This window comes from Somniosus microcephalus, chromosome 17 (assembly GCF_052327205.1).
Source record: "Somniosus microcephalus isolate GS21.2 chromosome 17, FLI_Smic_1.0, whole genome shotgun sequence".
Taxonomy (NCBI): domain Eukaryota; kingdom Metazoa; phylum Chordata; class Chondrichthyes; order Squaliformes; family Somniosidae; genus Somniosus; species Somniosus microcephalus.
The window spans coordinates 38,626,940-38,654,701 of record NC_141003.1 but is presented as its reverse complement, the minus strand read 5'-3'; the positions used below and the strand labels follow the sequence as shown (position 1 = coordinate 38,654,701).

Here is a 27,762-nt window from a genome sequence, read left to right as displayed (position 1 = left end):
AGAAAATCTTCTGCTCACAGCCTTCAGAGGGCACAGGCAGCGGAAGTCTTGACAATCCGTCCGCATTGCCATGTGCTGCTGACCTCCGGTATTTGATGTTGTAATTGTGAGCGCTCAACATCAGCGCCCAGCGCTGCATCGTGCACGCTGCCAGGGAGGGTATTCCCGTGTGTGGACCAAAGATCGATGTCAGAGGACGATGATCCGTCAGCAAGGTGAATTTCCTTCCGAACAAGTAGTGATGGAACTTTTTGATTCCAAAGATGATGCCCAAAGCCTCTTTTTCGATCTGCGGGTATTTCACCTCCGCCTTGCTCAGGGACCTTGACGCGAATGCAATCGGCTTCTCTTCGTCTGAGGGAAAGATGTGGGACACGACCGCGCCGACGCCATAAGGCGATGCGTCACAGGCCAGCTGAATCTGCAACGACGGGTCAAAGTGCGTCAACACTCTGGGGTCAGTCAAAGCTGCTTTGGCTTTCTTGAATGCAGCTTCGCACTCCTTTGTCCAGGCCTTGCCCTGACACAGCAACTCATATAATGGCTTCAACAGTGATGCCAGCTGTGGAATAAACATTCCGTAATAGTTCAGGAGACCTAAGAATGACCGCATCTGGCCGACATTCGTAGGTGCAGGAGCGTCGGCAATGGCTTTCACTTTCGATGGTGCTGTGTGTAGGCCGTCCGCGTCAATGACATGGCCTAGGTACTCCACTGATGGCTTGAAAAATTCGCATTTGTCCTTGCGAACGCGCAAGCCATATTCGTCAAGGCTTCCCAGTGTCTTCGTCAGGTTCTGCAGATGCTCCTTGTCGTCCTTTCCTGTGACCAGGATATCGTTAAGATAACATTGTACCCCTGGAATGCCGCTTAAGATCTGGTCCATAGCCCGCTGAAACAATGCTGGTGCTGACGTTATACCAAAGGGTAGGCGGCAGTACCTGTAGAGGCCCTTGTGGGTGGTGATGGTGAGGTACTTCTGTGAGTCCTCTTCCACATGCATCTGCAAGTAGGCTTGGCATAGATCAATCTTGCTAAACTTCTGACCGCCTGCTAGACCCGCGAAAAGATCTTCAATGATGGGGAGGGGGTACTGTTCAGCTGAGAGCACAGGATTCACTGTTACTTTGAAATCTCCACATAAGCGAACCGCGCCGTCACTCTTCATCACTGGTACCACGGGCGTGGCCCACTCACTGTGCGAAACCGGCACCAGGACCCCTATCTTGACCAGACACTCCAGGTCAGCCTCCACCTTTGGTCTGAGGGTGTAGGGAACGTTCCTGGCCTTCAGGAATCGTGGCTGGCTGTCAGGCTTCACTTTGAGTTTGACCGTAATCCCCTTCATACTCCCCAATTCTCCGTCAAAGACAGCCGCATGCTTTGTCAACACTGCCGCTAGCCCCGCCTCTTCGACTGACACCGCATTCACTTTTTTCCAATCCAGATGAATTTTCTCCAACCATGGCCTGCCCATCAGGAATGGATAGTCACCCTTGACCACGTAAACTGGCAGCATCACGGTTTGTCCATTAAGCTCCACCTTGACCTCCGTCTTACCCAGCATTGGGACTGTTTCCCCAGTGTAGGTCTTTAAGATGAGCTTGGCCGGCATCAGTGATAGGTGGTTCAGTTTTTCTTTGAATAGCTTCTCTGAAATCAAGGAGACAGCGGCCCCCATATCCAGCTCCATTTTGACCGGTATTCCCTCTAGTGGTGGAGTGACTCCACAGCCTGATGAACCTCCATTCACCGTTAACACATGGAGATTCAGCTCCCCATCAGAGTCTGTGTCACTGTCTTCCTGTTCTTGTTTCACCATGTGTAGGTTTTTCTTTTTAGAACGCCAGTTGGATGTGTTTCCTTGTTTGTTTTTGTGTCTCTCTGTGTAGGATGGTTTGCTTTGCCCTTTGCACACACGTTCAATGTGTCCTTTTCACATTTCCGACAGGTCAGATCTTTACACCAGCAGTCAGATGGCTGATGACCTGACCTTCCACATCTGTAACACACTCTGGCGCCCCTTGCATGCTTATCCGGTGTAGCTGCTACCCTGTGCACTCTTGTTGCAGCCCCCAACAGCTGTGCATCTTTAGCTGCTAACTCCATAGACACAGCGAACTCCTCTGCTGATTTAAGCGTCAGTTTGTCAGTCGTGAGCAAGCGCTTCTGTGTTGCTTCACATCTTAATCCACACACAAACCTATCACGGACAGTGTCATTTAGAGTTTCACCAAACTCACAATGCTCAGTTAGCTTCTTTAGCACTGCAACATATTCGTCTATGGACTCACCCTCCCCTTGGTTTCGTTTGTGAAACCTGAACCTCTCGGCAATCAGCAGCGGCTTGGGTGCGAAATGTGTTTCCAAAACTTCCACAATCTGATCATATGTCTTAGCGCCGGGCTTATCCAGGTGCATCAAACTCCGTAACAAGCCAAATGTTTTTGCTCCGATCACACTGAGGAACGTCGCCACTTTCACGTCATCTTTAATGCCATTTGCAGTCACGAAAAATCCGAAATGCTCTGTATAAGCACTCCATTGCTCCGCCGTTTCATCAAATGGTCCAAACGCTCCGGTTAGCATAGCCATTTTGTTTTATTTTTTTAAATTTTTACAGTCCTTTTCCTCCACTTCGTTTCACTGTATCGTTACTCTCCCCCTTCTTATTTGTGTAATACACGAACCGCCACCTTTACGAGGCTGTTGCATCAGCACTAACCTGCAGGCGCGCCATTAAGAAAAGACAGGAACTTCTTACTTTAAACATCGCCGATTCCAGTGCAAAGTGATGCGCAAGTCCGTCGTCCTCGTCGCCAGTTTTGTTGTGTCTCAGGGGCTTTTATACCCTTACCTATATAAAAATTAAGGAGGACTCTGGGGTGGAGAGTTTAGTTAACGGCCATTTTATTTACAATGTGCTTCTTCACTCAATGCACTACATTTCTCATAGTGCATTGCAAATCACCACTACGGTATCCCATGTGGGACAATTCTAAATCCGATTCAAAATACACAACAAAATCTCCTTCTTAAATATATTCAGTGACTTGGCCTCCACAGCCTTCTGTGGTAGAAAATTCCACAGGTTCACCACCCTCTGAGTGAAGAAATTTCTCCTCATCTCAGTCCTAAATGTCCTACCCCTTATCCTGAGACTGTGACCCCTCGTTCTAGAGCCCCCAGCCAGGGGAAAACATCCTCCCTGCATCCAGTTATCGTTGCTTGACTTCAAAGTGACACACCTTTTCCAACTGAAAATCCGTCTGAGGCACGGCGGCCCGCTTTGATCGATTGGCCTTTGGAGATCAGAGAGGCATGGTGTTGGAACAAAATATGGCTCTATTGATAGGATAGGACCACGCAGGAGGCAAAGGTCGCCGCTGAAGCACCTGTTCCAAACAGTTGCTGACCATTTTCGCCGTATCATGGGAAGGGGGGAGTCCTTAATTAGCATTCAAATTGGGCCTTAATCCTAGTGCACAGTTTGTGCATGGCTCCCAGTATGTAGTAGGCCTTCGATCTTCCAGTGCAAAGTGCTGAGGTGCTTTAGGCACATGACATCATAGTATCAGCCCAATAGGATTTTAAGTGAAATGAACTAGTCAATTTCAATAAATTTCATTTTGTGCTAAAATGACAGGCATATTTGATACAAAATAAAATAAATTGATATATGTACATATTTATTTCCCATGACGTTTCACACAGCATTCAGAGAATATGATATGGTCAGAAATACTCAGCAGGTCAGGCAGCACCTGTAGAGAGAGAAACAGAGTTAACGTTTCAGGTCACTGAGCCTTCGTCAGATTTCCAGCATCCACAGTATTTTGCTTTTGTAATATGATATGGTCTATCTGTTTCATGTCTTTGTGTTGTTTTTTTTCCTGTTGTTCCTCTTCTGCCTCTCTTCAGCTTCCCTCTTTCTAACTCTTATTGTTTCACTCTCTGTCCTTTTGCCTCGCTGTCTTTTTCTTTTTTTTAAAGAGTTGATGGGTGGCATGTCACATGTTTTTGGAGGGAAAGGATCCACCAACAACTGCAGACTGCATTTGGGGGGAGCGGGTGGTGGGGGATTGTGGCCCTCAGTATCTCCTTTCCCATCCACTCCTCAAATCACTTGTGCTTCCCCCACCCTCTCACTCCCATCATTTATCCTGCCCCTTCACCTTCCCAGTTCCTCCTCTGCTTCCTGCCACGTTTTCACTTCCAACACTACACCCACCTCTTTCCTTTCCTCAACCCCTGTCCCATCCTCTTCCCCCTTCCTCTATTGTGATTCACTTCACCCTTCATCCACTCCCTGCACTCCTACTCTCTCCCTCCAAACTCCTACTTTCTCCACCTTGGATGGGTGGCAAGAAGCCAGCGGTCCTCTCCCCTCTCCTTTCCCCTTTTTCCTGTCACCCCTACCCTCTCACCTTTCCTTCCTCTCTCCTGCCCCTGTCTATTTTCCTTCTCCCCTCTCTCCTTCACCCTCCCCTTACCCTTTTACCTCTTCCTTCTTGACTCTCCCCTTTCACCTCTTGCCACCCTCCACCCCACCTTCACCTCTGTTGTTTTTCTTTGCAAGCACTAACATAAAGAAAGACACACTTGCTCTCGCTTTCTTTTTCACTCTCTCAATTTTATATACTTTCTGAAGTTTATAGAGTACAATTAAAAAATTACGATGCATGTCTAATCAGAACACTGTCCTTTTTTCACATTCACAGACACCCTGCCTGCTTTTTAAAAATAAGTCAAATAAACTTTGCTGCAATAAAGCTTTTCAAATATGTCCTCTTAATTGTGTAAATTGTTTCACCTATTACCTAAAAAAATTTAATTATTAAAATTTATGCCCATCGACTGCTTAAGAATCCAAAACAGAACAGGCCTGACTACTGTTACTGCTCTGTGATATCCAGTTTAGCAAAGGAGACCCAAATCAAGCTTTAGGTCTCCATTTACATGAATAAGGGGCCTGACACCTGAAAAATGGCTTGAGCTAATATCAGGTTAGACGTCTTTCGGGTGTCCTTTGGGCTTGGGATGTTGGTCCCTATAATTGATCTTCATTGTGCCCATTTCACGCCTGTAAAACGGATGCAACCAGATTCAATTTCTACCCCAATGTGTATTCAACCATCAAAAAAGTCTAGTGTTACACAATTCAGCCTATTATTAATATCCTTTTGCAGAATTAAGTGTAGACCCCACACATTTCCATCACCAAACATTTGTTTTCTCATTTTAACTCGAGTTTTATGTTAACTTGTGTTATTTATTTTTAATCAGACAGGTTTTTTAAATAAGGGCAAAGCATTAATACGTTGAGCAAGGTGATGTGTTTCAGTAATACATGAATGTTTAAATGTTTAAAATGACGTATGAGGAGAGATTGTGTCGATTGGGCTTATACTCACTGGAGTCTAGAAGATTGAGAGGGGATCTCATCGAAACCTATAAAATTCTGTCAGGTCTGGACAGACTAGATGCAGGAAGGATGTTTCTGATGGCCGGGGAGTCCAGAACCAGGGGTCATAGTCTAAGGATAAGGGGTAAGCCATTTAGGACTGAAATGAGGAGGAATTTCTTCACCCAGAGAGTGGTGAACCTGTGGAATTCTCTACCACAGAAGACAGTTGAGGCCAATCATTAAATATATTCAAGAAGGAGTTAGATATATTTCTTAAGGCTAAGGGGATCAAGGGATATGGGGAGAAAGCAGGAACAGGGTACTGAATTTGGATGATCAGCCATGATCGCATTGAATGGCGGAGCAGGCTCGAGGGGCCGAATGGCCTACTCCTGCTCCTTTCTTCTATGTTTCTATTCTCTGAGGAGTTGCGAATGGCACTGAACACTGTGCAATCATCAGCAAACATCCCCACTTCTGACCTTATGATGGAGGGAAAGTCATTGATGAAGCAGCTGAAGATGGTTGGTCATACAAATTCACAAAAAGCTATTATTGCACATGCTGTGTAAAGTTTGTAAAAAAACATTTACATTTTGAAAATTGCCAAGTACACGTGTACTTTAAAGCTTGTAGCTTAATAAACGCTGTTCATCAAATTTGTGCTATAAAAGATTAAAATCGAGCCGTGTCAAATGCCAGCATTCAATTACAACTACTGCATTATTTTGATTTGTTACATAAGTACACCCTGCGGCAAGACTGAATAAATTGTTACATATTTACTTGCAAAGTATTTCATATCTTATTGAAAGAGTAACATGGTCAGTACAATCTGTGGAATTACAAATAAGTTATTCACCCCCCCCCCACCCCAACAATGAGATCCTGATCCTTGTTGTGACACGAGAATGAGGGAATTATTGGAGGTCAAGCAGTTTCACACTGGGACATTGGAAAATTTAGTGCATGAGTCACCGAGTGAAATTATCATCTAGTGCCTGGATTAATTGAGCTGCTAGATTGCCAGCCGCTTCCTCCGGGAGATAAAATCAGGTGTACGAAACTCATTTTTGTAAATATAAAAAAAGCAGATTAATCCTTTGCTATAAGTAGTTAGCTATAAGGTCAAACAGCAAACCATAAATGTAGTTGGAAATCTGTGACTGACACCTCAGAATCAGCAAATTTATCGTTGGTGACCATGTACCTAAAACAAGCCTCACTAAATGAACGGTCCATGCAAGAGAGATGGATTATATTCTCACAATGTTTACACGTGTCATCTTATATCAGACCATTTTTTAAAGTTATTTTTCCTCCCCCACACCAATTCTCACTCTGTTAGAAACAAGCAGTGGTCTGGTCTAGCAGATCAATTAATTCTCATTCTCATGTCACAACAAGGACATAATCTCATTGTTGGGGTAGGTGATTGGAGGGGTGGTGAATAACTTATTTTTACTTCCACAGATTGTACTGATCATGTTACTCTTGCAATCAGATGAAATACAGGTACTTTGCAAAGTAAATATGTAGCAAAATCAAAATGATGCTGTAGCTGTAATTGGATGCCGACATTTGACATGGCTTGATTTTAATCTTTTATACTACAAATTTGATCGCTCAGCATTTATTAAGCCACAAGCTTAATTCATTGACCATTTAAAGGTCTAAGTAATATGTCTGTTTCAAACTTATAAAAACTGCAGCATCCATGTTATCATGTACTTGGCAATTTTCAAAACGTACATTTTTTTTGCAAACTTTACACAGCATGTGCAATAATAGCTTTATGTGAATTTGTACGATCAGCTGTATACAGTGCCATAGAATATTTACTACTTTGTTAAATTTTCTAAATAAAATGGATGTTGCAGTTTTTATCAGTTTGTGACTGCAGACCTTTAAATGGTAAAGGCTTTACCGATTTTAACAGTCCGGGCCTCAGCTGAATCCTGCTTCTCAGCTGCTCTGCAGATAATGGAGGCTGGCCGGCGGGGAAGGACGACAATCGGGCAGCCCCATGGCCGCCTGCTGGCACCAGAAGGCTGCCACCGGCAACAAGGTAAGTCCCGGTGGGCGGGCTGTTTGAGGGTCTTGCAGCCTGAGGCAGGGGGTGGGGGGTAGCCTGGGGCAGTAGAGGCCCAGACATCCCTTGTGGGTCCCAGAGGAGCGCTCTTTATCCTTCGGGCCCCAATAAAGGAAATTTTATCTTAACTTATGTCAGTGATGCTCGCTGGCTTCATGCCAGGTTTACCCTCAAGAGCTGATTGAAATTCCATCGGTGGCCCATGTACATACAGTATATGGGACTCCGATTACATTTGTTAGCGAGGCTCCCGCCAGAGTTCAGCAGAAGTCTTAACCTCCGCCAAAACCAGCAGCGTTAAAATTGTAGATCGGTGGGAATGGAGCGGAAAATGGAGCCATTCCATTTTAACTGCTCCCCGCTCCGTTCCTGCCGATCAGGGAAAGTGAAAATCGCCCCTTGTGTTTTTTTGTTGCTAAACCCAAAGCTAATGATAACAGTTAATGTTGAGAGTGTGTTGGTAATATGTCTCTAGTGATTATTCCCAATATGGTTCCAGTGAGTCTTAATTGTAACTTACATATCAGGATCTGATTTATTATCACAAAGCTTGCTGCCAAAATTACTTAATATTTGAGTCTATCCCAAACATAATATAAGCAAATTCATTGATGGATTTGACCCATGAAAGCTTGTTCTACTAGTACTCTAATTTGTCCATCACAACATGCAACTGTATCTTGAAGACCATCATTGTTTTTGTCTTTATTGTCCTGCCTGATAGACAGAACCTATGAATGAGCAGGACTGGAAATGAGCATGGCAATCTAACTAGCTGGTCTCCAAGTTCAGTAATAAACTATGGGAGAGATTTTCCAGTTGGGCCTAAAACAGGCACCACATTGACCCAAAAAACGATCTGTCTCCCCATCTCCCTAGACAGTCTTCTGCACATTCACCACCCTGTGTGTGATGTACTTGCATCTAAACTGTGTTAGCTTGTCCTATTCTGAGCTTTAGTATGCACCCATTGTTCACAGAATTTGTGCATATTTTGAACAATTTTTATTAGAGTTTAGTTTCTCTACATCCCTTAAAATCTTGAAAGCTTTGCTTACGTCTTCCATGAGCCTTTATTCTCCAGTGTAAATGTTCTCAGTTGCCAAAGCTTCTCCTCGTAGCTCAGGTACCTAATCCCCAGATCAAGCTTAGTTTCCCCTCCTCTTTACCCTCTCCAAACGGTCCCCATTGTTAACAAAATTGTATGCCGATCTCCAGCTGATGCGTGCTGTATACACGCTTGCTACTATCTTATGGGGGTTATGTTCTATCTCTCTGGCATTTCATCCTAAGGTTTTGTTTACCTTTACTGCTGTTGTATGCTAGTCTGATGGTTAAACAGCTATATACCAGCAACCCCCAGATCGCGCTCTCATTTTGTGTCCTGTTGTCTACAGTTTATCGTATTGCACTGTATAATTCCTCTTTTGTAGTCACATGACCTTGCATTGGTCCACATTAAGCTGCATCTGCCCATTTATCTTCCACACTGTCCAGGAGCTCCCATATATGGTCCACTTGTCCTCTGCTTATCTCCAGTCCCCCTGCCTCCCACCTTGTATAGACAGTTCCCTTTTTATCCCCACTTCCAAATAATGTAAATAATAATGGCTCAAATATGATTCCTGAGGCACCCTGCTAATTATATTTGTCCATTCTGTTTCAGTTCTATGTACAACTGCAACAACAACTTACATTTATGTAGCACTTTTAACGTAGTAAAGCATCCCAAGAAGCATCACAGGAGCATTATCAGACATAATTTGACACCGAGCCACAAAAAGAGATATTAGGACAGGTGACCAAAAGCTTGGTCAAAGAGGTAGGTTTTAAGGAGCATCTTAAAGGAGGAGAGAGAGGTTTAGGGAGGGAATTCCAGAGCTTATTGCCGAGGCAGCTCAAAGGGATGGCTGCCAACGGCGGAGCGATGAAAATCAGGGATGTACAAGAGGCCAAAATTGGAGGAGTGCAGAGATCTCGGAGGGTTGTAGGACTTTGCTTCTGATTCACTCTCGAAGCTTCCCCTGAAATTCTGTGCCTTCTGCCTTTGTGGACCAGCCTCCAGGTGTCTTTGCTAAAATCAAAACATCCAAGTCCTGGAATTGTGCAATAATTTCAAGGTCATTCCTGGGTGGGGTAAGGGTCAAAAAATTGCTGCCCAGCCAATTGCTCCATCTCCTTTATGTCATACTGCTAATTGAGGGTCTTTACAGGCATATTCCTGGACTTCCTCAGGATTTCTACCAGAGGTGGCCCTGTGAGCCCGACATGTGCCGAGAGCAGATGTTGGTTCAGGTGTGGGCCGACATTGGGGCCTAAAGTTGAAAAGGCAAATGACAATCAATCCCAGAATGATCAATTGCATTGCAACAGCGCCCAGATGTTGAGGGGTTTAAAAAGAAGAAAGATTTTTGTTATCTATAAAGTGTGATGCAGAACTGGAAGTTCGGAGTTATACTGCCAAACTCCATTCACCAGCTTCTGAACAGTGGTTACATTTTAATGTTCTCGAAGAGCTAGCAGGATCGTAAATTCTCTGCATACATTAAAAGTATTAACATTAAGCTTAATAAGTACCCAATGGACCATGCACAATCCTTTTAAATTTAGCTTTCCACTTGACTACAATTACTCTGCGTGAAACGCAACTTGTATGAAACTTTTGGAGGCGATTTTAACCCTACCCACCTGACGCAAACCAGGCAGGCGGGCAGTTCAAATCGCTCAAGTTACTTATCTGTCCTGGAGCCGCTGGGTGTTGATGGGTTCTGATTTTCACCTGCTCGCTTGAACAGGCGGCAAGGACAGCTGCCCAAAGCCACTATTAATATAGGCATCCAGATGACATCATCAGAACCTAACTGCCTGAGCATATGTAGCAGTGAGTTCCCTGCTTGGCCAACCCAGCGACGAAGATGATCTGGGCATTAAAAGGCACAACCAGGTAAGTTTTTAATTTAACTTTTCTTGTGGGGCCAGGAGCAGCAGGAGTGCTCCTCTGGGCCCCACATGGAAAGCTTAGACCTTCCCCTCCTCCCAGCTCTGAGCCCAGGACCCTCCGTGGGATACGCGACAACTGTTCCCGCCACTAACCTTCTGTCAGCGGGCCAGGCAATTTTCCACCAATTCCCACCAACCACAGGTGGGAAGCCAGCCGGTCGGATTTAAATGTGGCCCAGGAGTTAAAATACCTGACTATTTCCCAAGCTGTGGGTGAATTTCTAACTCACACCGCTGCTCACCTACCGTAATTTGTACCAGAGTTAAAATCGGGGCCTATCTCCTGACATTCAGCTTGCGTCTCTTACCTATAATATGTTTGGTGGTCAGGTTACCAACCTACCAGTCAAACAATTTGCTTCTGTAGGATTTTACCCACTTTGTAGGATTTCACTCTAATGTCTGTAGAAATTTAAGTTCAAATCCAGAGGCAAGATCAGTCACAGACATAAATCAACTTAATGGTAAAATCAACAATGCTTCAATAGACAGTTAACAATAATACAACCCTAAAAGAGAATCTGTATAATGCCCAAAACAAGTGTTTATCACACCCTAGTCTGAGCGTACAGTTTTGACATCTTCTTTCATCTTGGAAGGTGGACTCTGTCCCTGCCGACTGCAACCTTGTCTCTTCCTCTTTTAGAGGGTTAAACAATCCTTCTTTATACCCCGGCTGCAGGCAAACTAAATTTCTCAGTAACTTTCCATCCTCACGCTCGCTCCCTGATGCAGAAGCAGTTTTATAATGTTCACACAGTCTCTCAAGGTTTAGCTGGGCAGCTGTCTTCTTCAACCTTGACCATTATCTTCACGAAAGTACATTGTCTCATTTAGCCTTGGAAGCAGTTAGGTGAACAATTCTGTGTTCTATCTATTGTTAATACTTTTAACCAAATCCTGCTTTTTGAGCAATCCAGGGTTTCTTTTTGGTTCCTTAAAACTGGTAGTTTGTGTAAGTGGCCATTTATCAGTAAAGGGTGATTGACTGCTTCTAATTGGTTTCAATTAGCCATCTTGCAAATTGCATGTAGGCTGAAAAAGTAACAGATTCATTCTCTCTAACCAGAATTTGCCATGACACAATCAAATCCATTATTGTTTAACCTTGTTTTATTAATTGATACTGATTAGTTAACACATTTTTGAAATGGGCTAAGAATTTCTCTCAGCCTGCCTTTGCTTTTCTGGGGACATTTTATATTCTTAACATTTTAATCATTATAATGAAGATTTTGTGATTATAAGGATTATATTCTGTACTATTTATAATGCGGCTGAAGGAGATTTTTGCAGAAGAGTTCTACTGAAAGAATCCTTATGAAATATTTATAAATGATTATGACTGTAATGATTTCTATCCAAAGTTTTTTTGTATTCTTATAACTCAATTTATTATAGTGATGATGTTACAATACTTGTACTTTTCTAGCCAGATTCTAAGCATGTGAAATTTAAATGATATTTTCACTGAGGCATCCCCATGCACTATTGGATGCAGTAGTCACAAACTGCCCACTGCCCAGGATAAAGTCTCCTGCAACTGGGGAGGTCACATCATGGGGTAGATTTTAACCCCCCCCCCCTTGCCTGGCAGGAACAGTATGGGTAGTGGGGGGAGGTTAAGATGGTAGCGGGGATGGGGTGGGTGTTGCTCAAAGTTCCTGTTCCTGCCATCCCACCATCTTTACTTACCTTAACACGGGAACGGCACACGCTCCTGGCAGGCAAGAGAGCGGGGTGGGGGGGGCGGGTGCGGGTGAAGGGGCTACATTACATTTCCTGCAAACCAAAAGTATGAACAGGCAACCTATTCTCAGGGCTCTACCAATTGCCTTCCAAAATACCCAGTTTTATGCACATGACAGTAGGTGAGAATAATTATCACTCTGATTTTCCCATCGGTTTTGTGAGGCGAATCATAACCACTGCTCCTTTATCTCCCAAAGCTGTATGACTGAGATCGGGAATACAGAGCATGGAGATCAAACTTTCCTCCATGATTATGTATACTGGTGCTTCAATGCCAAGCACCAATGCAGCTCAACTTTGACTTCTGTAATAGTGAAATAATTGGGAGAAATATTGCCAATGACATGACATTTTCGATCTATGGCAGGAAGTGATTGACTGCAATTTCTTGCCACAGCAACAGAAGTCAACTACAGTACATTGATATTCTGACACCAGCATGTGTGCCTCGTTAGATCCACACGATATTAACTATACCACCAAATTATTTTTAATTTTCTCCACAATACTAAACTGGATTCGATATTGCCCAGAATTTCTACGTGATTGTACTCTGTATTAACAGCAAAAGGATCATCTTGCCATCTAACAATAGTTTGTTTTGACTTCAGAAGATATTAAGAAACAAAAAATGAACTTGCATTTATACAGCGCCTTATCATGACCTCAGGATGTCGAAAAGTGCTTCACAAACAGTGAATGACTTTTGAAGTGCAGGCACTGTTATATAAGCAAATGTGCCAGTTAATTTGTGCACAACAAACTCCTACAAACAGTAAATGAGTTAATTTGCTTTTAGTGGTGTTGATTGAGGAATTATGTTCACCAGGACATCAGGTAGACTCTCTGCTGTTCTTAAAATACTTGACTCGGAATACAGTCTTCTACTAACTGAGTGAAACTGACTCCTGACATTCATGCTTTTAGACAGATGTGTAGATCTCACCGAAAAAAGTAAGTGGATAAGTACAGCGGGAGTTGAGATACTGATCCATCAATATCAACAAGGTCCCCAGATTTGATCTGTGCTTAGCTTAATTTCATTTGCGCCAGTGTTGGGCACAGAATAACCCCAGTCACGATAGGAGCCAATTTTCCTGTTCCTGATTGCTGTCCTTTGACCCCCTGCTACATATTGGCATAGTGGATATTGCATGAATACCGGATTGGGCTCAACTCTAATCTGTGTTCAGATTGCTTGCCAATGCTCGCTGGATAGGCTTGCACATTAAAAGTGGCTAGCTGAATGAGGTACTGGAGACGTGCCCCTATCTGTACCCCAGCATGAGTCTAGCTTCAGGAGAGGAAGGGAGAAAAGGGGATGAAAATTTTAATGAAAATATTCTTTAAGAATTACAAAAGTCAGATTATAGACTGTATATCAAAGGCTGTATGGTACCGATTGTAAGCACAGCCAATGTGTATGATGTTGATGAGAAGTTTATGGGGACATTGAAAAGTTAAGCAGAATGTATATTTTTAAGACTTGCACATGCTACAGAAAGTTTAACATCATGATGTCATGTTGCCCGATATCATCTCCCATCGTTTTTTAAAATTTGTGACAAATATAACCTTTAAATCCATTTTATAAACAGAAAACATGCCAGAATCCCTTTGGATGTGATATTTTACCAATGAATTGATCTGAAATCATTGCTGTTACATTATTCAAGAAGATCAGTCTATTGCTTAAATATTAAAACCAGCTAGTCCCCCATGCGAGTCTTTATTTATTGTTGTTTTCAATTTGCCAGCCAAAAAAGTGGCAAACAGATGGACTGCACTCTAATATTATTGTCACTCCATAGTATGGACATTTCCTTCGGGAAACGCTCACAGAACACTTGTGTTGCTATAAAAAGATTGTGCAATAATTATTTATCTATTTCTCATTGCATGCTCCTGCAGAATTATCGGCATTTTGACTGCATTGCAAATTCAAAGGGAACACTACTCCTCTGAGAGCATCCCTTCTCCTTTTGTACACAGAGCTTGTTAAACAGCAGGGATCCACACATCAAAGGAAATGCACAATTGTATTAGAATATACACCAATTAAAATCTGGCGAAGTAGAAATGCGGATCAGACGAACTGTTTTGATAATGTAATATATGTAACGCCATTAATTCTTGGAGCCATCAATAGTACATGATAATCCTTAAACATTGACTGCAATTAATGATGGGAAAAACCTTCCATTCAATTGTTCATGCAATGAGAAGTGTTATTAATTTGAAAAGGAGATAATGTACACACACATTGATACGGTGCGTTTTGTACAGTTATGATTGTGATCCATTTTTGTTGTATTTGTCCCATATCCATTCCATTATCAGGGCTACCTTCATCCACCTGTTTACAAACATTCCTCAGCCACCCTAGATCCCTCTTTCTCACCAATCTCTGAAATCAAAGTAGTTTGTTGCTATTTTGAACTTAATAATGAAGATGTGAAAATAAATTAAAAAGCAGGACCTCAAAGGTAGTAATCTCAGGATTACTCCCAGTGCCACATGCTAGCGAGAGCAGAAATAGGAGAATAGACCAGATGAATGCGTGGCTGGAGAGATGGTGCAGGAGGGAGGGATTTAAATTCCTGAGGCATTGGGACCGATTCTGGGGAAGGTGGGACCTGCACAAGCTGGACGGGTTACACCGCAGCAGAAATGGGACCAACATCCTCGCAGGGGGGTTTGCTAGTGCTGTTGGGAAGGATTTAACCTAGTTTGTCAGGGGGCTGAGAACTTAAGTGTGGGCCCAGAGCACAGAGAAACAAAGCTGGAAGTGCAAGTTAGAAAAGTAGTCAGCAAAACTAGTAGGGAGCAGAAACAAAGGCCAACAGTAAAGAGGGTCAAAGTGCAGAAAAATATTAAACAGGCAAAGTTGAAGGCACTTTATCTAAATGCATGTAGCATTCGCAACAAGGTGGATGAATTAATGGCACTAATAGAAGTAAATGGGCATGATGTAATTACCATTACAGAGACATAGTTGCAGGGTAACCAAAGCTGGGAACTGAATGTTCCAGGGTACTCAACATTTAGGAAGGACAGACAAAAAAGAAAAGGAGGTGGCGTAGCGCTGTTAATAAGGGATGAGATCGGTACGGTAGAGATAAAAGATCTTGGCTTGGCAGATCGTGATGTAGGATCTGGAATCAGTTTGGGTGGAGCTAAGAAAAAGCAAAGGGCGGAAAACATTGGTGGGAGTTGTGTATAGGCCACCTAACAGTAATGGTAATGTAGGGCACAGTATCAATTAAGAGATTAGAAGTGCATGTAACAAGGGCAATACAGTAATCATGGGGGACTTTAATCTACATATTGACTGGGCAAATCAAATTACCACTGTGGGCCCAGACGGAGAGAAACAAAGCTGGAAGTGCAAGTTAGAAAAGTAGTCAGCAAAACTAGTAGGGAGCAGAAACTGTGTGGAGGATGAATTCTTGGAATGCATGCGAGATCGTTTCCTGGATCAGTATGTGGAGGAACCAACCAGGGAACAGGCTGTTCTGGATCTGGTATTGTGTAATGAGAGAGGGCTAATCAATAATCTTGTGGTAAAGGGGCCTTTAGGGACAAGTGACCATAATATGATTGAATTTTACATTACGTTTGAGAGTGATGTAGTCCAATCTGAAACTAAGGTCTTCAATCTAAACAGAGGAAATTACAGGAAACTTTGTGCTATCCGGAGGTGAGCTATCCGGCAATCTGGAGCCTCCGGCAAAAATCAGCAGCTGTTTTTTATTCTTTTTGTTTGTTTTTTTTTGCTTTGTTTGAACAGTCAAGCTGTGCAAGGTCTGTAGCTATAGCAACAGCTTCAGCTACAGAGCTTTAGGGCCACACCCGAGTGTTTAGAAGCTGTTGCTAAGCAACAGTGTTTGTTGTCAAATACGGAGATAAGAATCTCCGTATCTCTCAACATTAACTCTGGAGAGTACAGCAGTTTTGAGGCAACGGCAGCAGCTCGGTCCCGTGGTTGCCGGATAGCACAAAGTTTCCTGTACAAGGGTATGAGGGACAAGTTGGCCATGGTAGATTGGGAGACTACACTAAAAGGTATGAAGGTGGACATACAATGGCTAACATTCAAGGAAATAATGCATAATTTGCAACAAACATATATTCCTCCAGGGCATAAAAACCCAAAAGGAAAAGTGATCCAACCATGGCTAACAAAAGAAATTAAAGCTAGTATTAAGTCAAAGGAGGAAGCTTATAAAGTTGCCAGAAAAAGCGGTCAGCCTGAGGATTGGGATCTTTTTAGAAATCAGCAAAGGGGGACCAAGAAATTGATAAAGAAGGAAAATGGAATATGAGCCTAAACTAGCGAAAAATATAAAAATGGATTGTACAAGCTTCTATAGGTATGTGAAAAGGAAAAGACTGGCGAAGGTAAATGTAGGTCCTTTACAGTCCGAAACGGGAGAATTTATAATGGGGAATGAGGAAATGGCTGAGAAATTAAATAAATACTTTGTTTCTGTCTTAACAGAGGAAGACACAAAAAACTTCCCAGAAATACAAGAAAACCAAGGGTGTGACGAGAATGAGGAACTTAAAGAAATTATTATTAGTTAAAAAAAACAGTACTAGCAAAATTAATGGGACTAGAAGTTGATAAATCTCAAGGAACGGATGACCTACATCCTAGGGTTTTGAAAGAGCTGGCCATTGGAATAGTGGATGCATTGGTTGTCATCTTTCAAAATTCTATAGATTCTGGAACGGTTCCTGCAGATTGGAGGATAGCAAATGTAACCCCGCTATTCAAGAAAGGAGGGAGAGAGAAAACAGGGAACTACAGACCTGTTAGCCTCACATTTATGAAAGGGAAATCCTGTTTGACAAGCCTATTGGAGTTCTTTGAGGATGTAACTAGTGGAGTAGACAAAGGGGAACCGGTAGATGCGGTGTATCTGGATTTTCAGAAGGCCTTCGATAAGGTCCTACACAAGAGGTTGGTGAACAAAATTAGGGCACATGGAATTAGGGGTAATATACTAGCACGGATTGTGAATTGGTTAACAGACAGAAAACAAAGAGTAGGGATAAACGGGTCTTTTTCAGGATAGTAGGCTGTGACTAGTGGGGTACTGCAAGGATCGGTGCTTGGGCCCCAGCTATTCGCAATCTATATCAATGATTTGGATGAGGGGACTAAATGTAACATTTCCAAATTTGCTGATGATACAAAGCTAGGTGGCAGTGTGAGGATGTGAAGAGGCTTCAAGGGGATCTCGACAGGCTCAGTAAGTGGGCGAGAACATGGCAGATGGAATATAATGTGGATAAATGTGAAGTTATCCACTTTGGTAGAAAAAACAGAAAGGCAGAGTATTTCCCAAATGGTGAAAGATTGGGGAATGCAGATGCTCAAAGGGACCTGGGTGTCCTTGTACATGAGTCACTGAAAGTGAATGTGCAGGTGCAGCAAGCCATTAGGAAGGCAAATGGTATGCTGGCCTTCGTTACAAGAGGATTTGAGTACAGGAGTAAAGAAGTCTTACTCCAATTATATAGGGCCTTGGTGAGACCACACCTGGAGTACTGTGTACAATTTTGGTCTCCTTACCAAAGGAAGGATATACTTGCCATAGAGGGAGTGCAACGAAGATTCACAAGATTGATTCCTGGGATGGCAGGGCTGTCGTATGAGAAGAGATTGAGTAAACTAGGCCTGTATACTCTTGAATTCAGAAGAATGAGAGGAGATCTCATTGAAGCATACAAAATTATTACAGGGCTTGATAGGATGGATGCTGGGAGAATGTTTCCCTTAGCTGGGGAGTCTAGAACCAGGGGCCACAGCCTCAAGATAAAGGGTAGGCCATTCAGGACTGAGATGAGAAGAAATTTCTTCACACAGAGGGTGGTGTATTTTTGGAATTATCTACCCCAGAGGGCTGTGGAGGCTCAGTCATTGGATATATTCAAAACATAAATCGATAGATTTCTGACTAGTAAGGGCATCAAGGGATATGGTGATTGGGCCGGTGAATGGAGTTGAGGCAGAAGATCAGCTATGATTTCATTGAATGGCAGAGCAGGCTCGAAGGGCCGAATGGCCTACTCCTCCTATTTCTTATGTTCTTATGTGGATGGTTCATCTGTGGAGTTAGAAGCAGAACAAGTTTTGGTTTCATTCATGATTGACATTTAACAAAAGCTTTGTTTGGAAAAAAATTTTGAGCAGAATGAAAATTAACTTTGTAGATGTTTAAACCACCAAAGTTGAAAAAGCATCTGATTAAACATCAAAAGAATTTAAATAAGTTTTATTGTACATTATTGCAGTGCACATTAGGTGATGGGAGGATGTAATATATGAATTATTAGAGATAGAGATATAAAAAAAGCAAACTTAATCAAATCAGTGGAGTCAGGTCCTTGTTCTATGAAATAGTTGGGTAACCATCTGTTCTCCTGTTAATTTTCCCTCTTTGGACATGTTTAGATTGTTCAAAGTAATCTTTTGTTTTTTAAATTGGCCCAGTACTTCCGGTCCCAACGCATGAGTGCGGACAGGGTACTCACGCGTGGGCCCGTTGGAAGTGCCGGATTTCAGCATGCACAGCGCATGCGCGGAAAACCGGCATTTCCTGTCCTCTGAACCAAGGGGTTCAGAGGACGAACGCGTGCGCACAGGAGTCTGCGCGTGCGCGCTGAAATTCCTTTTTTTCCCCACAGGTTTGCGCGTGTGTAAGGGCCTCTCCTTTTTACGAATGTAAAAAGGAGACGTAAGGACTTCATTCTTTAAGGTAAGTGGTCTATTACTTAAAATTATAACATTTTTTCCACAGCTTTATTTTTTAGACCCTATTTGTTAAAAAATTATTTTAAAAAAAAATTTGATTAATTGTTTAAAATAATTTTTTTACAGTTATTCATAGTTCATTTATTTAGTGGGATTTTAAAAAACTTTTATTTGTAGTTTAAGTGCTGTTTTGGGCGCCCTGAGTTTTCATGAGTTTGACAGTTCTTACTATCAAACTCATGAATGAACTTTTGCAACCTCCCATTGGTTGCCCAGTGCCCACGTGATCCCAGCCGGCTCATCAAAATAACTACGCTTTAATTCTGTTTAAAACTACTTTACATTCTTCAAAATAATGTAAAAGTATTTAAAACTTTATAAAAGTTACCTAAAGATTAATAAAAATACAAAAAATGTATTTAAAATGCTGCTCTGCATATAAAATTGCTTTGCAGCTTGTGTTAAAAATTGGGGGCGTGGCCTATGTTAAGGAGACCTCAAGGGGCGTGTCTAACTTAGACTCCGCGCTCGAGGCTTCGTGCTGGCTGCACTCCTGGGCGGCGTGACGTCAGACGCTGCCCGGGAATAATCAACTGAAAACAGGAATTGCAAGCGTCCCGGGAGCAGAACGGCAGGTGCGCCGGGTAAGTGCACATCGGGGGCTTGCACGCGCAGCAAGTCCCCGAACCTAATTTCTGGGCCATTATTTCATTGGTTGTTCAATCAGTTGGTATACTCTCTGTTGTGTATGTGCCTTTAAGAGCCCCAGGTGTGCTGTAATGCCGGTAATGGCCGCTCGGGCTATATAAGCCTGTATATTGTGTATATCCGTTAGAACCCCCCCCCAGACTTTGCTTAGTAAACACCAATGAACCAACTCCTGTCTTCAGTGTCTTTATCAACACACGGACACTACAGTGGCGACGAAGTGGAAACGGACTTACCTGCAATTCGGCAGCACCTCAAGGACATCGATTCCTCGGGTGTCCAGAAGACTCAAGAAAGTGAGAGAAGCTGTGGTTTCACCAGCTGGCCAAGCTGGTGGCAGGTACTGCGCTAATCCTTCCTGGGCGTCAGGCTGGGGCTCCAGCGGCTGGCTCTACAGCTGAGACAGGCAGCGAAATCGGAGGCAAGCAATAACGGACTGGGAGGGAGCACTCGGGAGACGGCCGGCGCTGCAAGCAGGTCAGCGTTCAGACCTGGAGAGAAAGTCCGGCGGGAACAAGTCTCCAACTGTAAATAAATTTTAAAAAAATTAAAAAAAGAACGGGAACCGCGGGAAAAAGCATTGTCATCGGCAGCAGCGGCAGGAAAGTGCGGGAAGCGGCATATCTTTGCTGCAGAAAAGAAAGAAAAGCGCGGGAAGCGCCATATCTTTTCTGAAATGCCTAAGTCTGGCAATATTGATGCTTTTGATAGCGAAATAGAGGATTGGACCACATACGTGGAAAGAGTAGAGGTATATTGCACTGCAAATGGAATAGAAGATGGAAAAAAAAGCTTCAGTACTGCTGAACCTAATGGGCGCAAAGGCATACGGGCTGTTACGAAATTTAATCACTCCAGCCAAACCAAAGGACAAGAATTTTAAAGAAATTGTTGATACCCTGCAGGAGCACTTAAACCCAACACCGCCGCTGATAGCGGAACGATTCAAGTTCTTCAAGAGAAATCAACACAAGAATCAAAGTAACGCTGATTACCTAACCGAATTAAGAAAGCTATCAAAGTACTGCCAATTCGGGGCAGGACTAGCAGATTATCTTCGAGACAAATTCGTCTGCGGTCTCTTAAGTGAAGGAACACAAAAAAGGCTGCTTTCTGAAAAAGATTTAACATTGGACAAAGCTTTCAGTATGGCTGTATCATACGAAGCAGCAGCAAGAGGAGCTGCAGAGATACAACAAAAGACACAGGACTTCGGCACCCGTGAAATGACACAGGGTTTCGAAAGATGTTATCGCTGCGGCAGATCCACCCATAACCAGAGGGACTGCTGGTTCAAGGACAAAGCATGCAGGCAATGCGGAAAGATTGGACACATTGCACGGGTATGCCGATCTGGACAAAATAAATCCACAGACAGAAAAAAAAAAATCAATAAAGGAAATTACAGGAAGGTACAAATGATGACGGACAGTAGCTCCGAAGACCAGAAGAGCGACAGCGACTCCGAAAACAAGAGACTAAGCTGTCTCAAATTACATAATGTACTTACCAAAGATGATTACCAAACCATTTGGGTTACCCTCACGATAGCAGGGTCCCCAGTTAAAATGGAGCTAGATACAGGATCAGCTCTAACCGTAATAAATCAACGGGATTACGAGAGGCTATTTTCGCATATACCTCTAAAAGACACATCCATTATCTTAAAAACATATACGGGGCAGAACGTATACCCCAAAGGAAAAATAAGGGTGCCTGTTGTATACAACGGCAAAGAAATACAAAAGTTGTATTTATACATTCTACAAGATGGTGGTCCACCGTTGTTGGGACGTGAATGGATCAGAAAGATACGTTTAGACTGGCACTCCATTCAGGCACTGACAGTGACCAGTAAGAAAAAAAACAATGATGACATCATACCTGAACGATTGAAAGACATCTTGGCCAACGCCAAAGAAGTGTTTCAAGAGAAACTAGGAACCTTGAAAGGCATCACCGCCTCAATAAAAGTGGAAGATGCAGCAATTCCCAAATTTTTTAAGGCAAGACCGGTGCCATACGCAATTCGTCCAGCAGTCGAGGCAGAGCTGGAGAATTTGGAAAAGGCAGGCGTATTATCCAAAATAGATTGGAGCGAGTGGGCAACACCCATCGTTCCAGTCATGAAAAGAGCATTGAATAATGATAAATCTGAAGAACAAAGAAAAATTTGCATCTGTGGAGACTTCAAGGTAACTGTAAACCCGGTCCTTCACACAGTACAGTATCCTCTTCCGAGGATAGAAGATATTTTCGCCTCACTATCCGGAGGGAAACGTTTCACCAAAATTGACTTGGCACAGGCATATCTACAGATGGAGGTTGAGGAGGCCTCTAAAAAGTATCTCACGATAAACACACACAAAGGCCTGTACCAGTACAATCGACTGTTTTTTGGAGTAGCATCAACTCCAGCTATCTGGCAAAGAGCTTTGGAGCAAGTCCTGCGAGGGATTCCGGGGACTCAATGCTACCTAGACGACATCCTTGTAACAGGAGAAAACGACAACGAGCACCTTGCCAATTTGGAGCAGGTGCTCACTAGGCTGAGAGAACGGGGCCTACGAGCAAATCGCCCCAAGTGCGAATTTTTCCAAAATCAAATATCATATTGTGGCCACATAATTAATAAGGAAGGGTTGCATAAGTCACCTGAAAAAATTGAAGCGGTCATAAAAGCCCCAGCACCTGAAAATGTTTCACAATTAAGGTCGTTCCTGGGATTAATAAATTACTATCATAAATTTTTACCGAACTTATCAACTCTTCTACACCCTCTTAATGAACTGCTACAAACAGGAGTGATTTGGAAATGGAACGAAGACTGTAAACGTGCCTTCCATAAATGCAAAGACTTAATCACATCCGAAGAAGTTTTGGCTCATTACAACCCATCACTGCCAATCAGACTGGCGTGCGATGCATCCCCTTACGGCATAGGAGCAGTATTATCCCATAAATTCCCTGATGGCTCAGAACGGCCGATAGCTTTTGCGTCACGCTCATTAAACTCAGCTGAGCGTAACTATGCCCAAATCGACAGGGAAGCACTCAGCCTGGTATGGGGAGTGAAGAAATTCAACCATTACCTACACGGACAAAAATTTACCTTCTTGACTGACCATCAACCCCTCATCTCCATATTCAACCCTAAAAAGGGTGTTCCCATTATGACAGCGCAAAGGCTACAGAGGTGGTCCCTTTTTCTAGGGGCACACCAATACAACATAGAATACAAGGGATCAAAACAGCATGGGAATGCTGACGGTTTATCGTGCCTACCGTTGCCAACGGTAGAAGAGGCACCTACAGTAGACCCAGTGGAGATGTTCCACTCTACCATAGTGGAATGTCTACCAGTAACAAATTCTGCCATTGAAAGGGAGACGAGAAATGACCCGACTCTCTCACGGGTCTACGATTTAACAGTGAAAGGATGGCCAGCACATGGCGAACCACTGTTGCCAGCATTCTCGCAAAGAAGAGAACAGCTGTCAGTGTGCCGAGGAACCTTGATGTGTGGATCCAGAGTGGTGATTCCACCCAAACTCCAGGATAACGTGCTAAAGGAGCTTCACGAGGGGCATCTGGGTGGAGTGAAAATGAAGAACCTAGCTAGGGCGTTTGTATGGTGGCCAGGTATCGATGGAGACATCGAAGAAATGACCAAGAGCTGCCTAGGATGCCAGAAGGTCCAAAACGCTCCACCACAAGCCCCTCTACATCCATGGGAGTGGCCCTCATCTCCCTGGCAAAGGGTGCACATCGACTTTGCTGGTCCATTTATGGACTCAATGTTCTTAATCGCGGTTGATGCACACTCCAAGTGGCCGGAGGTAATAAAGATGTCCTCCACCACCACGGAAAAAACTATCACAGTATTAAGGACCATATTTGCCAGGAATGGGCTGCCGGAACAGATATGTCCTGATAATGGACCGCAATTTGTGTCCGAAGAATTCAGGAAGTTCTTAAAAAACAATGGGGTTAAGCACTACACGTCCGCCCCATACCATCCCGCCACCAATGGATTGGCTGAAAGGTTTGTCCAGACCTTCAAGAAGGCCATAAAGGCCATGGGTAATGAAGACATAAAACTTCAGCACAAGGTGGATAACTTCTTATTCGCATACAGGAATGCAACACATATGGTTACCAACCAAACTCCCGCCATGATGTTCTTCAATAGAAACCTAAGATGCCGGCTGGATTTGGTCAAGCCCAACATCAGAAGGGACGTGGAGAACCGGCAGTTTCAAGGCATGAATGAAAGGCCAACTAGAACCTTCCAGATAGGTCAACAAGTTTTGGCCCGGGACTACCGTACCGAGAAATGGCAGCCTATAACTATCTGCACACGACTAGGACCGCTGATGTATACCGTGGACATCGGAGAAAGCATAATAAGGCGCCATGCTGACCAAATCATAGAGTCATCCGAAAAGGGACAACCTACACCACAACTCTATACGTCTAACGATGAAGTAGAGATACCCATATCTACCTCCGATCCGGTGATACTGGAACCCGATGAACCCGACACTGGCAGTCAAGCCGAATCAGCCTTGCCAAAAGAACCTACTACACCACCAGAAACTACTACACCCCCGAGGCGTTATCCGGACTGAGTCAGGAAGCCTCCTGAGAGACTGACTTATAATTAATTAACTACAGCAATGTATATATTATTTTTCTTATAACATGTAATTAATAATTATTTAAAATATGTACTGGTTAGCTAAAAGGGGAGGAATTGTAGTGTATGTGCCTTTAAGAGCCCCAGGTGTGCTGTAATGCTGGTAATGGCCACTCGGGCTATATAAGCCTGTATATTGTGTATATCCGTTAGAACCCCCCCCCCCCCAGACTTTGCTTAGTAAACACCTATGAACCAACTCCTGTCTTCAGTGTCTTTATCAACACACGGACACTACACTCTCCACAATCTTTTAGATTCTACTCTTTTTACAAATAAGCTCCTTAATGGGTTTCACATGTTGGTGGTTGGAATTTTATCAGAAATAAATCTTGGGACTTAATGAACTCTAACAAGTATTTTCAACGAGGCATTGGAAAACCTCCCATTCCACTGTGTGCCTCTGCTCGATACAGTTTTCCACTCCTTGCTATCTGTGTGAAGTGGGGAAAATTCCGAATCATAGAATAGTACAGCACAGGAGTCTGCGGCGGTTCTTTCAAAGCGGAATCCAGTTAGTCCCACTCCCCTGCTCTTTTCCCATATCATACAAATTTTTCTCTTTCAAGTATTTATCCAGTTCCCAGGATTTGACAAAAGATGGCAAATTATAGAATAGGTAACTAATGTACATCTACTGAAAAGCATTAGAACTTTGAAAAAACGCAACAAATAAGGAGTAATAAATAGACCATTGCTAATTGGGCTGTGTTCTACTAAACTACAAATCAGTTCCTATTCTAAACTATGCCTTTGTTTCCTACCACAGGTGGTCATTTTAAATTCACAAGTGGATAGCTTAGCCTTTGAAAGTCACTTTATGCTGAACATGGTGCCATTTAACGGTACAGGCATGGTCATAGGCTGGCTTCCAAGCACAGGACTGATGATGTTCCTCATTCAACCAATCAAATTGGTCACAATGTATACATTGGCCCTGAATTTGCGGTCAGAGGCTTCCCACGGGGAAATGCCTCCGATCCGCAAATAAAATCCGCGCCTACCTTGTGGTCTGGGAGGTACGGAGACTCCGCAGTCCTGGGCCTCTCCGGGTACCCGCGGGAAGAGGCCCACGTATCCCAGGGGAGCAGGTGGTTCAAGAGTACCCCTGGGATCAGATGGGCCGGCCCAACGAATGACAGAAGGGGATCAACATTCATTCTTATTGGGATTCCGTATGTATGGAAACCCCATGAGTATGAATGGGAATACCCCAAAAAATACACCCAGACATCAAATCAAAAAAAAAATCACATGTTTAAAATTATTTAAAATGGCATTTCATTAAATATTTAAAACAAAAATTTAATATTTTGAAAAGTAAATTTACATGTTTTAAAGGGGCTAAAAATCAACTGACCTTATTTAACAAGTTTTTAAATGTATAAGTTATTGATAATTTTATTTTTCTGTTTTTTAAAACTCTTATGCTGGTAAAAGGAGGCCTTACGCTTGCTTTTACTAGGCGTAAGAATTTCACGGGCATTTGCTGGGCAGAAGTTGGGCAAATAGCCCAACTCTCCACCCACAAAGGCCCTTCTCCCAGGGATGTGAATGATCTGTCAAGATAATTCTTGACCGAGCACAAGTTCCAGGTTTTAACACATGCGCAGCGCACGCCTAAACCCGGAACTTGCGCGGCAAATTACGGCCTATTGTGCTTGCGCTTTATTTCCACAGAGCTGCCTGTGGCTAAAAGGAAAGCCAAGTAACCGACCAAACAACCGCATCCATCAGCTTTACATCGTTCAAATAATCATTTAAAATTCATTTTGGAATTTTCATGTTTCCTTGAAAAATCAAGTGTTGAATGTACTGATGGAGATGAGTTGTCACTGATTTGAAGTGACACTATTGGAAACAGGATCAGCTTTGATAAAATGAATCTATTTTTTACAATATATGGAAGCAGTTTTGCTTTATAAAACCAACCTTGATTTGCGTTTATCTACAAGTTACCTCAGTATTACAATAAAAATGACTAAATATTTTAAATAGCCGTTTTGTTCAACTCTCATCCTTTGTGTAGCAGTGACAGATTCAAATGTTTTATATCAGCAGATTCTCATGCTTTAGTAAGGAGATCTTTAGTGCTATTGTGGCGGAGCCACTAAAGGACTCAGACCGTTTGTATATTATTCCCTTTAACAACATGTTAGCTACAGCCTGAGTCTGTATCTTTATTTATACTGTTTACTTGTATAGAGCGTGATTGCTTTAACAGCACGGGTAAACGCGATGACGTCATGCCGTACATCACGTGGTCCCCCACTGGCGGGAAGAACGTCATGACGTCAACTACGGGACCAGCCAGCAGTCCTCGTGGAGCCTCTGAACTGAATAGACCTACACTCGATGTTCTCCTGCAGTTACTTGTTTAAACCTGTTAGTTTCCATTAAACTTCGTTTTGTTTAAGCGCCTGAGTGGACCTCAGTCTTTGGATAGGAACGAGACATTCCTACATTGGTGACCCCGACTTTTGCGAACGGTTTTCGCAGAGGATAATTAACATGGAAACGAATGCCGTTACCTTGAAGCTACCGCAGTTCTGGGAGCAACAACCAGCCGCGATGTTCATCCAGGCTGAAGCTCAGTTCGCCATCAGGGACATCGTTGCAGATCAGACCCGTTATTATTACGTGGTCTCCGCCCTCGACAGCGCCACAGCCTCGCAGATCGTCAGCCTACTCGGTAGTCCGCCTACTGATTGCAAGTATGACACCTTAAAGGCGCGGTTGCTGCGGGTCTTCGGGCTCACGAAGTCGGAGCGCGCCCGCCGGCTGCTCGCTATGCCCGGCCTCAGGGACTCCAAGCCGTCCGAGCTCATGAGCCAGATGCTCACGCTCCTCGGGTCCGAGCCGGAATGCTTCCTCTTCAGGGAGCTATTCCTCAGCCTACTCCCGGAGCAAGTTCAGGCTGCCCTAGCCAGGTCCGAAGTCACAGACTACGCGGAGCTTGCTGCCGAAGCGGACAAGATCTTCGCGGTGACACAACAGCACTGCGCGGCCACGAGGCGCCCATCCCCCACAGACGCTGCACCAGCTCCTCAATCAGCGGGGTTGTGCTTTTACCACGCCGGTTTGGCGCGAAAGCAAGATGCTGCCGCCCTCCCTGCAGCTTTTCGCTCAAAAAAACAAAACATCTTAAGACACCCTGGCGAAAGAGGACCGGGTCTAACGAGCGGCTGCAATGGCCATCGGAGACTCAGGGAAGCTTCTCTTCATCACCAACTCCCTATCTGGTCGATGTTTCCTTTGCGACACCGAGGCGCAGTGTAGCATTCTACCTGCGTCAAATCTCGATATACTAGCTGGGGGCCACGGCCCCGCCCTCGCGGCAG

At 43.6% G+C, this 27,762-nt stretch overlaps 1 protein-coding gene across 2 annotated transcripts in view; it reads left to right on the top strand.

Moving 5' to 3' along the window:
• LOC147105657 (ankyrin repeat and sterile alpha motif domain-containing protein 1B-like) overlaps positions 1 to 27,762 on the top strand; it is a 132,027-nt gene that overhangs the window by 11,560 nt on the left and 92,705 nt on the right. Inside the window, exon 1 of one of the 2 annotated variants that reach the window (XM_086010211.1) lies at positions 7,342 to 7,475. The exons of the other annotated variant lie outside the window; for it this stretch is intronic. Within the exon in view, the coding sequence (XP_085866337.1) occupies positions 7,391 to 7,475 (85 nt within the window). The 5' untranslated portion in view covers positions 7,342 to 7,390. Of the gene's footprint in view, positions 1 to 7,341; positions 7,476 to 27,762 lie in introns of those variants that run through there. 2 annotated transcript variants of the gene reach the window in all.